The sequence below is a fragment of the Pteropus vampyrus genome, unplaced genomic scaffold (assembly GCF_000151845.1).
Source record: "Pteropus vampyrus isolate Shadow unplaced genomic scaffold, Pvam_2.0 Scaffold245, whole genome shotgun sequence".
Lineage (NCBI taxonomy): Eukaryota > Metazoa > Chordata > Mammalia > Chiroptera > Pteropodidae > Pteropus > Pteropus vampyrus.
Genome location: NW_011889026.1, coordinates 1,071,458 through 1,084,994, shown reverse-complemented (window position 1 = coordinate 1,084,994; position 13,537 = coordinate 1,071,458). Strand labels below are relative to the sequence as shown.

The 13,537-nt window shown below is 51.9% G+C and overlaps 1 protein-coding gene and 1 long non-coding RNA gene across 4 annotated transcripts; both read left to right on the top strand.

Annotated features, from left to right (window-relative positions):
* The first annotated feature begins 6 nt into the window (after positions 1-6).
* LOC105301632 lies at positions 7-5,037 on the top strand. Of its 3 annotated transcripts, none has more exons than XR_896746.2 (3): positions 7-709; positions 1,144-1,436; positions 4,809-5,037. It is a non-coding gene; the product is annotated as an uncharacterized LOC105301632 (long non-coding RNA). The 3 variants fall into 3 exon arrangements; XR_896748.2 differs by lacking the exon at positions 4,809-5,037 and adding an exon at positions 2,163-2,781; XR_002776080.1 differs by lacking the exon at positions 4,809-5,037 and having other exon boundaries at positions 1,144-2,781.
* A 2,148-nt stretch (positions 5,038-7,185) lies between these two features.
* Positions 7,186-13,353, top strand: MESD (mesoderm development LRP chaperone). The gene is made up of 3 exons (XM_011374397.2): positions 7,186-7,427; positions 10,629-10,861; positions 11,989-13,353. The coding sequence occupies exons 1-3, from the start codon at positions 7,218-7,220 to the stop codon at positions 12,242-12,244; spliced, it is 699 nt and encodes a 232-aa protein (XP_011372699.1). The 5' UTR covers positions 7,186-7,217; the 3' UTR covers positions 12,245-13,353.
* The last annotated feature ends 184 nt before the right edge of the window (positions 13,354-13,537 follow it).

Sequence of the window (13,537 nt, the reverse complement as noted above, 5' to 3'; positions counted from 1 at the left end):
CGGCGCCTCCTCGCCTGGGGCCCGCAGCGGCTCAGCTCTCCCGGGACCCCGGGCTCTGCGCATCAGACGCTCTGCGCGCGTGTCCCCGGCGGCCAGGCCAACTCAGAAGGTCCCCGCGGCGCTGCGGCCACCCGCCCGGGCCCCGGCTCCTGCCATTTTTATCAACCTCCAACTTCCGAGCGAGCCCGAGAAACTGAAAGGAAGGGCGGGGGCCGAAAGGCAGAGGGAAACGCCGCCTCCTCCCCGCGCTGCAGCTCCGAGCGCGGCCGTGGGCGCGCCGCCTGCCCGCCGGGCCGCTAGGGCTGTCCTGGTCCCGGCCGGCCTCGCCCCCGCTCGCCGCCACCGCCGCCTCGGCCGCAGCCTCCCCGGAGCCTATAGAAATCTTTTGTGTGGCGTCACCGCCTTTCGTTTAAATCCCGCTTCCTCCTCTCGCCTTCCTCCGCCCCCTCGCCGCTCCCGGATGCTTGCGCGATGCGCTGCTCCTCCCCCGGGAAGCGGGCGGCTGCGGGAGGACGCCGCCGCCCACCACGGACGCCGGGCCCGCCCGCGATCCCCGGGGAGAGGCGGGAGGGACAGGAGCGAGGCCGCCGGGCCAGGGCTCCGCGCGCGCCCTGGGGAGACCGGGCGCCGCCGCCTGTTGGCCTTACGTAAGCGCTCAGCCAGGCAGGGGCTGCACGCGTCCTCCCCGCCCGGACAGCGAGTCTCAAAGGTGACCTGTTTTCTGGGCTGGAGGGAGGAGGACACTGGATATCATCCCCCAGTGACTTGGGGACGTCCCCGCGTCTTCTGGGACGCTGTCCGGCTTCCCAAGCTGTCCCCCTGCCCTTTGTGTGATTGGTCCTCTCCCACGGCGGGGCCGAGGGGCCGGGCGGGGTTAGGAGTCGGAGGAGTGCGGCTGGATGCTGGCCGCTTCCTTTACCCCCACGTCCCTTACGCCCTAGAGCGCGGGCTCTGAGCCAGACTTCCTGGGGTCTGTCTCCCCAGCCACTTGAGTTGCGTGACCTGGTGCAAGTTCTCTCTCCAAGTACCCGTTTTCTCATCTCGAAAACAGATATTGTGCACTGACCACTTGAGCGCTTGGCTCATAAATCGTGGCTGTTAGAATGAGCCTAGATCGGCAGTTTACCCTCTCGTAACTTCCAGGTCTTCGGCTCCATAATGGGGTAATAGTGGCCCAGCCTTTGGAGGAAAATGCGATCATCCCTGCCTCAGACACGGAAACGCTCAGATGGCCCGAACGCCTTCCTAAGGTCAAGAAGATGGCACACGGCTGGCGAGAAGCCCACCCAACGCCTTCGCACCGTACCCGGCCCGCTCATCCCGGAAGTGGTTGAAGCACCTGGGCTTCCTCCCCGCCGAGGGCCCCGCCTCTTCGTCCTGAAACGCCCGCCAGCTGCTCAGCCGGCACACGCTGGGCGTGTTCAGCCAACGGACAGGTTAGTTCCTCTGTCTCTGCCTAGGACCCGGGGTCACCTTTTTTCAGCCTGTGGTCAATGTAACTACTTACAACTAGGATGACCTTGCAATTTATCATCAAACCGAAACAGTTTTGAGAGCGAAGTGTGAGATGTGCCATTAATAAATTAACCAGGAACAAAAGCCGCAAACCTGAATGAGTGGTCACCCTACTTATAACTGAAAGTGTACTTGGGCACGTCCTAAAACCTGGATAAACCCACTTGTGTTGCAAACCAAGGCTAAGAAAACTGACGATTTTCTAAACAAGCAGCAATTGTGTAGGGTCAACCCCTTTTATCTTTTTACGAGGGACACAGTTGGATAAATCTCGTCTTAACTGGTAACCCAGAAGGAGCAGCCTACTCTCTCTCGGCTCCACGAACATCATGAGAAAGAAGTCCCGCCACCCCTCTGTGCCCACTCATCCATGGACTGCGCCCGGGACCAGGGGTTCTCGCCAAAGCCACTCCGAGCCCCTAGCGGGCTGCTCTCCTTTTCTTCATGTCCGCAGCCTGTCTTGCTGCTGCTGCCAGGACCTTGTACCCAGCAAAGCGCTGTTACACAGACTGTCCCATTGTACGCAGGGACCTCTGGTTTAGCTTCAAAAATCTCACGGGATTGTTTTCTTGGTCCTCCCTGCCCCATTTTCTCAGGGTGGCTCCTCCTAACTCATCTTCACAGGTACCATCTCCGCCTTTCTTTAGGTCACCTTTACTTTTTGCCACTGTGCATTCACTCCACAAATATGCGTCCACCCCGTGCTAGGCACGTAAGGAAAATGCGGGCTCTATCCCTCCTGGAGAGTAGAGTTCAGAGGGCCACAGAGTCACGCGAACGAGGAATCACCATTCACTATGGGGACAGTGAGAGCACGGAGCGAAGAAACTATAGCAGAGATAACACTGCTTACCAAATAGTCCAGCTGCAACTCCCAGGGCCCTGCGATCAGCTCTGACCATGAACGGAGGTGGAGGTGATTTGCTGGGCGAGGCAGTGAAAAGCCGTCTGCACGTCTGCGGGCTCTCTTCCCCTGCTGAAGCTACCCCAGTGCCTGTGCTCTAGCTGGCGCGTCTGGGGGGCGGGGGGGCGTCTGTAAGCCTGTGGGACCGTGGAGCGGACCCTCTGTTAACCTGCGTTGAGCACAGAATGTGAGCAAAAGGTGAACTCAGCGTGAAGCCAGTGAGGTCGGAGGGGTGGCTGCTGCTGTAGCATGATTTAGTCTGTGTCTGCCACAGAGCCGCCGCAGTAAGGGTGTTCTCTGTAGCAAAGTCCACCCATTACCCCTTTAACCTTGTCTTAAAATTAAAATATAATGAGCCAAAGGTACTGCGCAAAGTGTTTTTCACTGAGATGGCAACTGAGTGAGAGAAGAAAGCTAAAAATATGTGGACTGAAGGAATGGCTGGGGGAAGTGGATGGAGCAGACAAGAGGAAGCCGAGACCGTGCAGAAAAGGGTTCGGCCACTGGAGAATGTCTTCTCAGTGCCTGGCTCAAGGCCACCGCTCAGTAGGAGTTAATAAATGAGAACAAGATGCAAACAGACACCTGACCAAGGATCTGGGGAGGAACGGGGGAACCGACGGTGGGGAAACATCCTCTCCCTGCTTCCTTGCCTAGTTTAGACAGTGCAGCTACCACCCGCAGGTGTGACACAGCAGTATGAACAGTCTGGCTTGCTTATTCAATATTCATAACATAAAGTTTACCATCTTATCCTTGGTTCGGTGGTAGTAAGTACATGCTCACTGGTGTGCAACCATCACCATGATCCATCCCCAGAAATCTTCCATCTTCCCAGAAATTCTGTCCCCATTAAACACTAACTCCTCCTTTTCCTCTCCCTCCCCCGGCCCCTGTAAACCACCGTTCTATTTTCTCTATAAATTCGACTACTCTAGGTAACTAACTTATATAAGTGGAATCATACACTATTTGTCCTTGTGTGTCTGGCTCGACTTAGAATGTCTTCAAGGTTCATTGATACTGTAGCGTGTCAGGATTTCCTTCCCTTTTAAGACAGAATAATATTCCGCCGAGGTATATAGGCATGCTGGGTTTCACGCCCAACTTTCACACTGCACTCCAGACTCGGTGGACCACCAACCAAACTGTGCCTTGTCCACAGTGCCACCTGGCGGTCAGTTTGGGGGCGTTCTCTAGTGTACCCGTCCTTTGCATCAGTTGTCTGTTTTTTTGTGCTCATAGATGGGCAAATTCAGACTCAGGCAACCTTTCTTACAGACAGGAAGACATCAACCTTTAATATTTTCGATGTCTCTCTTAAAGGGGAGGACTTTATTACACCTGGAGCACTTATGCCTCCCCTCTCTTTTCCCTGATGTACTCATCCCCACAGGTGGTGAATGAGATTCTGACATTCATGGGGTCGTGGCTCACTGGAGAGCAGGATCACTGTGACAGGTCACACCCCTTCCCCAGCATCTCTTCTTGCTCTCAGTAAGAACATGTGGGCAGGATCTCACCTCTCAGGCCCACAGCCTTCCCATCCCCACCTCCCTCCCTCCCCCGCTCCGTGTTCTCTCTGTTCACCTGAAGTTGAGTGGGTGGGGGAGCCCTCCGTGCTGGACCAGCTATACTGTGGTGGGCACACCTGAGCATTCAGGTCTCAAGATCTGGGAGATCTAGAATTTCCTCCCGTCTAGTTTACCAGAGGCCTGCATGGAGCTAAAGCTTGCTTTCACAGATAAATTCTCCACCCCATTTCCTTACTGGCTAATAATCTTTGGATGTGTTTTCCATTTTCAAGAACCCTATACGGGAGAAAATTTTCAAGGCAATTGCACTATTATAGATCATATGAATTAAGTGTATTAAGTTGAAATTAGGCTTTTTTTATACCATGGTAGAGAGAACAGTACAGTCGATACTCTGGAAGCATTGGTGTGTTTATGTGCACTCCCCCCGACCCCAGCCTCAACTGACTCACAATCCCACTGCTTAGGGTTTCCTCTTATTTAAAACAGGGGTATTATCATTATCGTGTCATCTCTTGAGGTCCTAAACTCCTGTTCTCTGCTGTATTGTTTATCTCTTCTGCTAGTCTGCAGAATGTTTAGTGCAGGAACCTTGTTATATTCACCTTGCCATCAGTGCTTCACCTGGTTCTTGGCTCACAGTACGCCCCTAGTAAATAATTTCTCGCAGACTTGAACTGTATCAAGTTCCAAATGCCAAACTAGTAGAAACGCAATCAATCTAGATGTTTTCACATCAGTGGGTTATAAAATGAATTTCTTCTTTAGATGAAAGTCAGTAGCCCTGGAAATTTTTATACAAGCCCAATGATTTCTGTAAAACACTAAATCGCTTTTTTTTTCTGTATAACTAGATACTGTGGACCAGGATTCCAGCACTTCTGCACCTTCGCTTGGCAGCTAGCAAGATGAGTGACCAGGGTGACCCCTCCCAGCAGAGCACATGACTGACCACAGCTGTGCATGTGTTTTTAGCATGACTGCACCAGGACAGGGCTCTGAGCCACTGGGTGGAGCAATGGGCCCTGGGGAGAAAGCTTATGATACTTCCCCTATGATTTCAAAAAAGAAAAGGAAAAAGCCTCTTTTTCTCATGCGTTGTTTCTGCTTAGTGTCAATAGAAAACGCCATGCTGTGTCTACGTATAGATGCATGCGTGAGCATGTGCTGTATCAGCCGTCGCTACAGCGAGAGAATGTAAACTGCAGTGCTCCTAAGAGCAAAGGTGAGGCAGACATTGTTAGCTGGTTGCCGTGGCAGCCTCCGCTTCCTCTTTTCCCTTCATAACAGAATCCCAGTTTTATTTGGGGTGACGAGTAGAGCTAGAAGACAGTTTCCTGGCCTACCTTGGAGGGTTAGGTTCCAGCCAATGAGATGTAAACAGAAGTGCGTGCACTGTCCAAACAGGCTGCTTAAATGAAACTGACTCCATTGAAAGGTATGCTCCTCTTGGCTTTCCTTTCCCTTTTCCTCTAGATGAAAGTCATCTTGATGGCTGGAGCTCCAGTAGCCATTTGGAACTGGTAGTGACCTTGAGGATGGAAATCACAAGCCAGTATGATGGAGGCTGGATGCCAGATGACTGAGGAGCCACAATACTAGCCCTAGATGCCTAGTTTCCAGCCGCTTCTGTGAAAGAAAAATCAACTAATAACGACAGAGCCCTCTATCTTATTTAAAACACTTAAAAAACAGTTTTCTGTTACATGCAACCTATTAATCCTACCCAAGCAAGGTGGCTAGTTAGCTAGGACTGCCGTAACAAAGTACCACAGGCCATGTGGCTCAAGCAACAGAAATTTATTTTCTCACTATTCTGGAGGTTAGGAGCCCCAGATTAAGGTGTCGGTAGGGCTCGTTTCCTGAGACCTCTCCCCTTGGCTTATACATGGCCATCTTCTCGTGTTTTCACATGTCTTCCCCTTTATACATGACTATAGCCAATTTTCCTCCTTCTATAAGGACACCAGTCATGTTGGAGTAGAGCCTACCCTAACAACCCCATTTGAACTTAACTACCTCTTTAAATGCCCTACCTCCAAATAGTCACATTCTGAGGCCCTGGGGGCTAGGTCTTCAACACATGAAATGAGGGGCATACAGATCAGACCATAACCCAAGGCGTGAATAAAGAGGTTTATTGTGGCTCTTTTTGTAACAGCAGAAAAACTGGTCATAAATGTCCGTCAATAGGGCAGGCAATAGGGAAATAAACTATTGGCATATTGATACCAAAGCATACTATACCTGTCTATAGAATGGAAATTCTTCATGTCATATTAAGAAGAAAACACTTAAGGAGCCAATATGCTTACCGATTTGCACAGTATGCTGCCGCGAACACGTACAAATACAACAAAACCATGTCTGGAGCCACTTTGGTGTTCATAAATGTATAGAAAAAGGTACACAGTATATGACAAACCGACGACTGGTGGGTGTGCAGAATTGTGGGGTCGAGTAGAACGTTTGGAACTTTGTAGAGGATATTTCGTAACTACAATAAGTGATTCGTGTGTTTCTTAATTAAATATCTAAAAGAAATCAGCAGACCAGCCATGTAAAACTCGAATTTCAAGGCACCTCTGGCCAGAAATTTTTTAAGTAGGAAACAAAAAAACAGAATGATTCAACCTTGAAAAGGATGAGTCAGAGCCTACGGGGCTGTTCAAATCAGAAGAAATACTGATGCTATTCTAATGATGAAAAGTAATTTTAAAAAAAAAAAAAAAAGCTTTTTCGCGCTCAGGAGATGAATATCTCGAAAGCTGGCGGAACTGAATCCTCTCGAACGAGCAGCAAGGTAGTGGGCCCGCTGGACTCGGGACCCCCCGAAACAGCTGCTCAGAAGTGTCCTCAAACGCTGCTCGGAGGCCGCGGGAGGCCGCGGGGAAGCGCCGGGCCCCGTGCACGGCTGTCCCGGGGCTGAGGCGGCTCCGACTCACCTCAGAGGCGAGAAACCGGCCTCGCGAGGCGCCGCGGGGGGCGCGGGGACCTGCGGGAACTGTCGGCCCCGGCCCTCGCGTCCCACACAGGACCCAGGAAAACGTCGTCCCCTGGTGGCAGCCGGACAAGGGCACCACGGCCCCCCCGCGCGCGCCAGAGCCGCAGCTGGCCCCGGGTGGCCCCGCGGGGCGGGCTCAAGATGGCGGAGGGGCGGGGCCGCTCGGGGGCGGGGCTAGAGGCGTGCGCGGGGCGGAGCCCCGGGACAGGACGTCGGGGGCGGGGCGGGCGGCTCGCGCAGGCGCGACGGCGCGGCGAAGATGGCGGCCTCTGGGTGGGTGTGCGTGGCCCTGGTCCTCCTCTGCGCCTCCGATCTGCTGCTACTGCTGCTGCTGCTGCCGCCCCGAGCCCGCGCGGCCGAGAGTCCGGCCGGGACTCCAGGCCAGGCTGCCCCGCCTCCCCCGAAGAAGAAGAAGGATATTCGCGATTACAACGATGCGGACATGGCGCGTCTTCTGGAGCAGTGGGAGGTCCGCGGCGCGCGCACACCCTCCGGCTCTGCTCTGCCCTGGCCCCGCTCCCGCTGACCTCTCACCCCCTCCGTCTCGGTGCCTTCCGACCCCCTAACCTCTCTGCTCTTGCCATGAGTCCTACTGACCCGCTCGAGCCCTACTGACCCCCGCCGCCGACCTCCATTCCAGTGTCCCCTTCCACCGTTTTAGGGCTCTCCTGTCACGGGTCAGCCTCTCACTAGTGAGCCCTACTTCACTTTCAGTGGCCTGGTCGCCCCTGCGTTGTTCCCCGTGGTCAGCGAGCCCTGCAGATGGGGAGGGAGACTTTTTCCGCTGCATTCCTAAAGAACCGGATGAGTGGTTGGTGAGGGGTATGGTGAAGATTACTTTTCAAGAGGGTCATCTCAAATCTAATAGTTCTCCCGTCTCCCAAATCAGAAGTCTTTCAGACTTCCCGCTCTGGTACATTTCCCTGCTGAGAGTTTTGTAATTTGGTGGGTGGCTTTATCTTGTGGGTGGTCGGCGCAGTAATCAAAGGTTAGTGGCGTTCTCACGGAACTCACGTTTTTCATTTAAAAGAGGAACGACTTTTGGCGAGTACGCTTTCCGGTTTGTTACTTCAGTGCACTGGAGTGTGTAACTACAAGGAGTGTGTAATAAGCTTTTTAGATGAAGTTCACTAGCCAAAAACACGTCGCTGCCTGTTTTCCTACCAAAGGTGGTCGTATTGTTCTGGTTAATCTACGCAGCTCCTGGAGTGGAGGAGGAAACTTAGGTGCTACTTGTGTAACCTTGGGCAAGTCACGTGTCCACTCTAGGCTTCAGGTTCTCAGCGTCCTTATCTGCAAAATGAGATTTTACTGGATGACTTCTTCCAACACTGACGTTTCATTACTTTGGTTCCCTCCAGTGCACCCCACCCTCTGCCCCCTCCCTCTCCCCGCTTTCAGATCTGAGTGTAAAATACCATCTGATGCATTTGAGTAGAAGAAAGCAGACTTGTTTTCATGAGTATCAGCAGCTGACAGAAAGATGGGGGTAGATTTGAATGTGGAGACCACTGACGAAGAGGGAACTACGTGTGATCCCCCCACTTTCCGTCTCCCTTGCGATCTCTCAGTCTCTTCTGGGCTCCAGCAAGTCAAGTTTCTGATCTACCAAAGTGAGAACACCATCTCAGGAAGAAATCCTACCCTGGGAATAGTCCTGAGATAGACAAAGAGGGTGCTGCAAACATGAACAGGGGATCCAACCGTTAGGAACAACAGATAACCCCAAATCCCCATGATACAAAGTAGGAAGTGCTGAGTGCTATTTAAAGAAAGGAAATGCTGTGGGAATTTCAAGACTTTGGGGAGGAAACGGCCTCTTTAGATAGGCCAGGGAAGGTGCCCGAAGGGCCTTAGCAACAGCGGCATGATCTGAGGGTGGGACATGTGGGAACTGGGCAGAATGGTGCAAATACTAATAGCCTCGGCTCTGGAATTAGACGGAAACTGGTGAATTTTGACTGGTAAAGAACGTCTCTGTACGTTAGTTTCCTCGACTGCAAAATAGAGGTGTTAATAGCACCCACCTAAATAGTTCTGAAGGGTAACTGAGAAAACATGGAAAGGACCGAGAACAGTGCAGCTCTAACCATTAGCTATGCTAATACAAATGGGTTAGGTTGGCTGGAACAGATTATGTCTGAAGCAAAGTAGTAAGAAGATAGGATGGTGAGAACCAGGTCATGCCTGGCCTTGAAGTGTGTGGGGTTTGGACTTCAGAAGAAAATATGCAGTCCTTGATGAGTGCGAAAAGTTGTGTCATCCGAATGTCACAGCAGTGAAGTGTTGCATTTAATCATTCATGATTTCATCCTGAAACATATACTTTCTCTTTGGAGCCCCTTCTGTACGCAGTCACTGTTTGTTACAGCTGAAAGCATAGCATCAGTGGAATTTGTTTGTTTTCAGTGCGTATATGTCAAGTATCTCCTAGGTTACTGCATTGTCTTCAGAATACTTTGAGAAGGCTTCAGAATATGCCCTGGGGTGGATGTGTCAGCTGTTGAAGGTTTTTGAATAGTGGCATGTCATGGTTAGGGCTAAACTTGAGGAAGATTAATTGGTTGGCAAAGTAGAGGATGGATGGGCAGGGGGATGATCTGAAGGCAGAGATAATGCGATAGTTAATGTGTGCTGAGTGTTCTCATTAGCTATCAGGACTGCTCTGAGCAGTCTCTCACTTGATTCTCTTACCACACTAATGAGGGCGGTGCTTATCCCTGTTTTCTAGATGAGCACGTTGAGGCACAGAGAGGTCAAGTGACATGTCCAAGGCACACAGAAAGTTAGTTGACTTTCAACTTCAGTCATTTCACTTTAAAGCCCTTTTTTTTTTTCTTTTTTAACCATTTTACTACACCGCCATACACACGGGTGAACCCAAGTGCAAAATAAGGTAATGAGGAGGACCTGGATTAAGCTAGAAGTGCAGGAATGGGGTGGAAGGGAGACATGTGAGAACTGTGCTTCTAATGGGACGTGGGAGTTGCTTGACTGTGTGACCATAAAGGGACGGCAAGATGCAGGGAAAGGACAGGCTTTGAACCCAGCTTTGCCCCTTGATCACTGTGGGCCTCCTTCTCCTTATCCATAAAGCCAGATAACGCCCCATGCAGGGTGCCGTGCGGACTCAATGAGCTGATGTTTGCAGACAGTCTACAGATGCCAGCGCCCTTCCTCAGTGGGAGCGATTTGCGACAGGGTGGGTGCTTTCTTGTAGGAAACAGTACTTTCTCCCCGGGTGATCACTAAATCCACCCACTACCCTGCTAGCACTTCTGTCACTCACTATAATATTTTTGAGGTTTATTAATGTGTCAGTATTTGTTACATGTGTCTTCTTCATTGCTGTGCAGTGTTTCCTTATGTGACCAAGCCAGAATGTGGCCATTTCTACTGTCTACCATAGTGGGTAGAGTCTTTGCGAGCGAAAGAGCTCTAGAAACCCATCACACGGGGGCTCTCTGTGATTGACGACCTGGAGTGACAGGAAGTAAGTATGGCCTGAAACTCTAGGCTTGGCTTGAAAGTCAGATAGAGTTGGAAATTGGCTGTGCCTTTCTGTTACCACGTGGGTCCTAAACCTCTACCTGACGTCACATGCGCACGTTCTTGCCTCTGCCACTTGAAAGCAGCTTTCTGATGACTGACGCTTTTCCTCTCCTGACAGAAAGATGACGACATAGAGGAAGGTGATCTCCCGGAGCACAAAAGGCCCTCGGCGCCTATCGACTTCTCGCAGGTGGACCCGGGCAAGCCTGAGAGCATACTGAAAATGACGAAGAAAGGGAAGACTCTCATGATGTTTGTCACTGTGTCGGGAAGCCCCACAGAGAAGGAGACGGAGGAAATCACCAGCCTCTGGCAGGGCAGTCTTTTCAATGCCAACTACGACGTCCAGAGGTAAGCACCAGCCACCTTGCTGAGGAACAGTGTGGGCTGTGCTGGGACTTTTTCTGAGGCTCTAGATCTCATTATTGGTCAAACCCAGTAAGTTGTTGTTGTTTCTTAATAACTCACTTGATCGTCAAGTTTTATTTATCTTTTTACCTTTAACTTTTATCTAAGTAAAAAAGTTGTCGAGCTCAGCCTTTTTGGAGGCTGAATGAGTTACTTTGACAGTGTGGTTCCTTTAGAAGATTCTGCTTAGTGGAGAATGCTTTTCTGGTCCATGAAGCGTGGGCCAGACCATTTAAGGTGAAGGGGTCTGGTTTGCACAGCTCAGTATGAGCCTAAGATGTGATTTTAAGAAATTTCCTTTTTCCTCCTCAATAACAGTCCTAAAACTTAGGGTCTTCAACTGTCCTAGTTTAGGAGATATAAAAGTAAAAAAAATAAAAATAGAAGGAAAACTTAAGCGTCGAGGTTGGCAGAATGCCGCGTTAGCTTAACTAGACGCTCGGGAACAAAGGAATGTTTCTGTGACGACTAGTCCAAGCCGAGCACGGACCCAGAGGGCGGGCACTGCAGGGGTGGTCCACCCGGACCCCATTCTTTTCCTTTTTGCCCCTTGGGACCGGCCCAGTGCTGAGTGCGGATGCGCTCGGGCTGCTCGCTGTTACCCTCCGGGGTTGTGGCATCTGTCCAGTAGCCAGGTGACCGCTTGGGCCTTCCTGCACCTCCTGCAGCGGTTTTCAGCCTCAGTCAGCAGAAGCCTTTGGTCAGAAGAAACCTTAAACCGGGCACTTCAGAATGTGAAACGGGTTCGAACGCAGCCTGCCCCTTGCCCCTTGCCCCTCCCCGCGGCAGCCCCGGGGGTGTCACTAGTGCTGTCCCTTAACGTGGGCGCTCACTTCCCCGCACGAGGCCAGTTCTGCTTCTACGCTGACCTGAGCTGAGCAGTTAAATAGTCCAGTCAGCCAGGACTCTCAGACGTGAGATGTCAGGCTGCCGGGCTTTGCCAAGGAGTTTTTGTTCTGTATTCGTGCAGAATTTGAAAGGAATTGTTTTCCTGGGTGAAGCGCCACAGAGTCTCTGCCCCATCAGCCCTTCACTGCTGTGCACTGACTGTGACTGCATCTCCCGTCCAGGTTCATTGTGGGGTCCAATCGCGCCATCTTCATGCTTCGTGATGGGGGCTACGCCTGGGAGATCAAGGACTTCTTGGTCAGTCAGGACAGGTGTGCCGATGTGACTCTGGAGGGACAGGTGTACCCTGGCAAAGGAGGCGGCGGCAAGGAGACAAACAAAACCAAGCAGGAGAAGGGCAAGAAGAAGACGGGAGACCCGAAGTCTCGGGCTTCGAAGGAAAATAACCGCGCCGGGAGTCGACGGGAAGACCTGTAACGGGGTGGCCGCAGCCCCTTCGCGGGGCACGGGGGATGGAGCTCAGCCAGGGCTCGCGGGGGTGGGGCGGGCGCGGGAAACCGCACACCGGATGCAGGTCGAGTCTCTTCTAGAGAGGGTCTGTCACGTGACCAGTCTGGGGTCAGTGCGAGAATTATGTTGAAAGGCTTCCAGTAAGGAGACAGGTTTGGTAATTAACATTGGACACTGACAAATTCAGGTTTACTATAAAATCACTTTAAATGGAAACCTGGCTGTGCTGCTTTTTCCCATTTAGACTGGGGGCGGGGGTCACGCCCCCCCATTGCACCTGCTCTGAGCTGGTGTCTGTGGCGTCTGCACCTTTTATTTTCTGTGCCCTGGAAGGGTACCAGGTTCTAGTCGGACAGACGTTAAGACCCTCGATTTAAACAGACCAGGCTCTTTGTGCCGCAAACATCTTTTTCATTACTATGAAATCAAAACACGCCGTGGGACCACTGCACGCAGCTCTGGTGTTTAAATGTACCATCAGGATGCCAAGATGTCGTCCCACGTCTGAGCAGAAGATGCAGGGAACAGAGTGTAATGTAACTTGGAGACCCTGCGACATCTCCTGTGAACTTCCTGGACTTGACTCCTTCTCGTCAACTAACGAGGACTCTTGCCGTCTGTCGGGTGTTAGGTGTTCTGTGTCCTCACTTAGGAAACAGTGGTGCTGGTGTGACGGATTTAAAGGGTGTAGATCGGGGCTTGGCGGCGTCCTCTGCAGAGTCTGGCGGAAGGCTCGATGGCGTCATCCGTCCCACACGCGTCTTTGACAGAGTACCTAGGCCTGTGCTGTCGTGTCTGCCCTGCCACGGGGCGCTAGCTGCGGACGTCTGGCTGCTCGCGTCAGGCCTGCTCTGAGCGAGGGCGATGGACTTCATGCACAGCTGCCATTTTTAAGAACTACAATTATTTTTAAAACCTTCCATTGTGACTTTAACAAAATAGCACAGGTACGTGGTTAGAAAATGTCATCGTTTAAAAAGGGTATAAGGTAGCAGGTCTGTGCCTAACCGCTGCTGCCGCTACTTGTCCCAGTGGAAGCTGCTGTTAATGTTTCCAAAAAAATGTGCATTTACCCAGCTTGTAGTGACGTGTGTGTGTTTTGGCCTCATAGTGTCTTTGTGTCCCGATTTGGGTCCCTCCATTCTCAGCTCTGGGCTCTGGGCAGGTGTTTGCCCTGTGGTCCCCCAGCCTCTGGGCCACCCCACTCCAGGACGAAGAGCTTATGACCCCAGGTGAGTGTCCCGAGCCCACTCAGCGGTG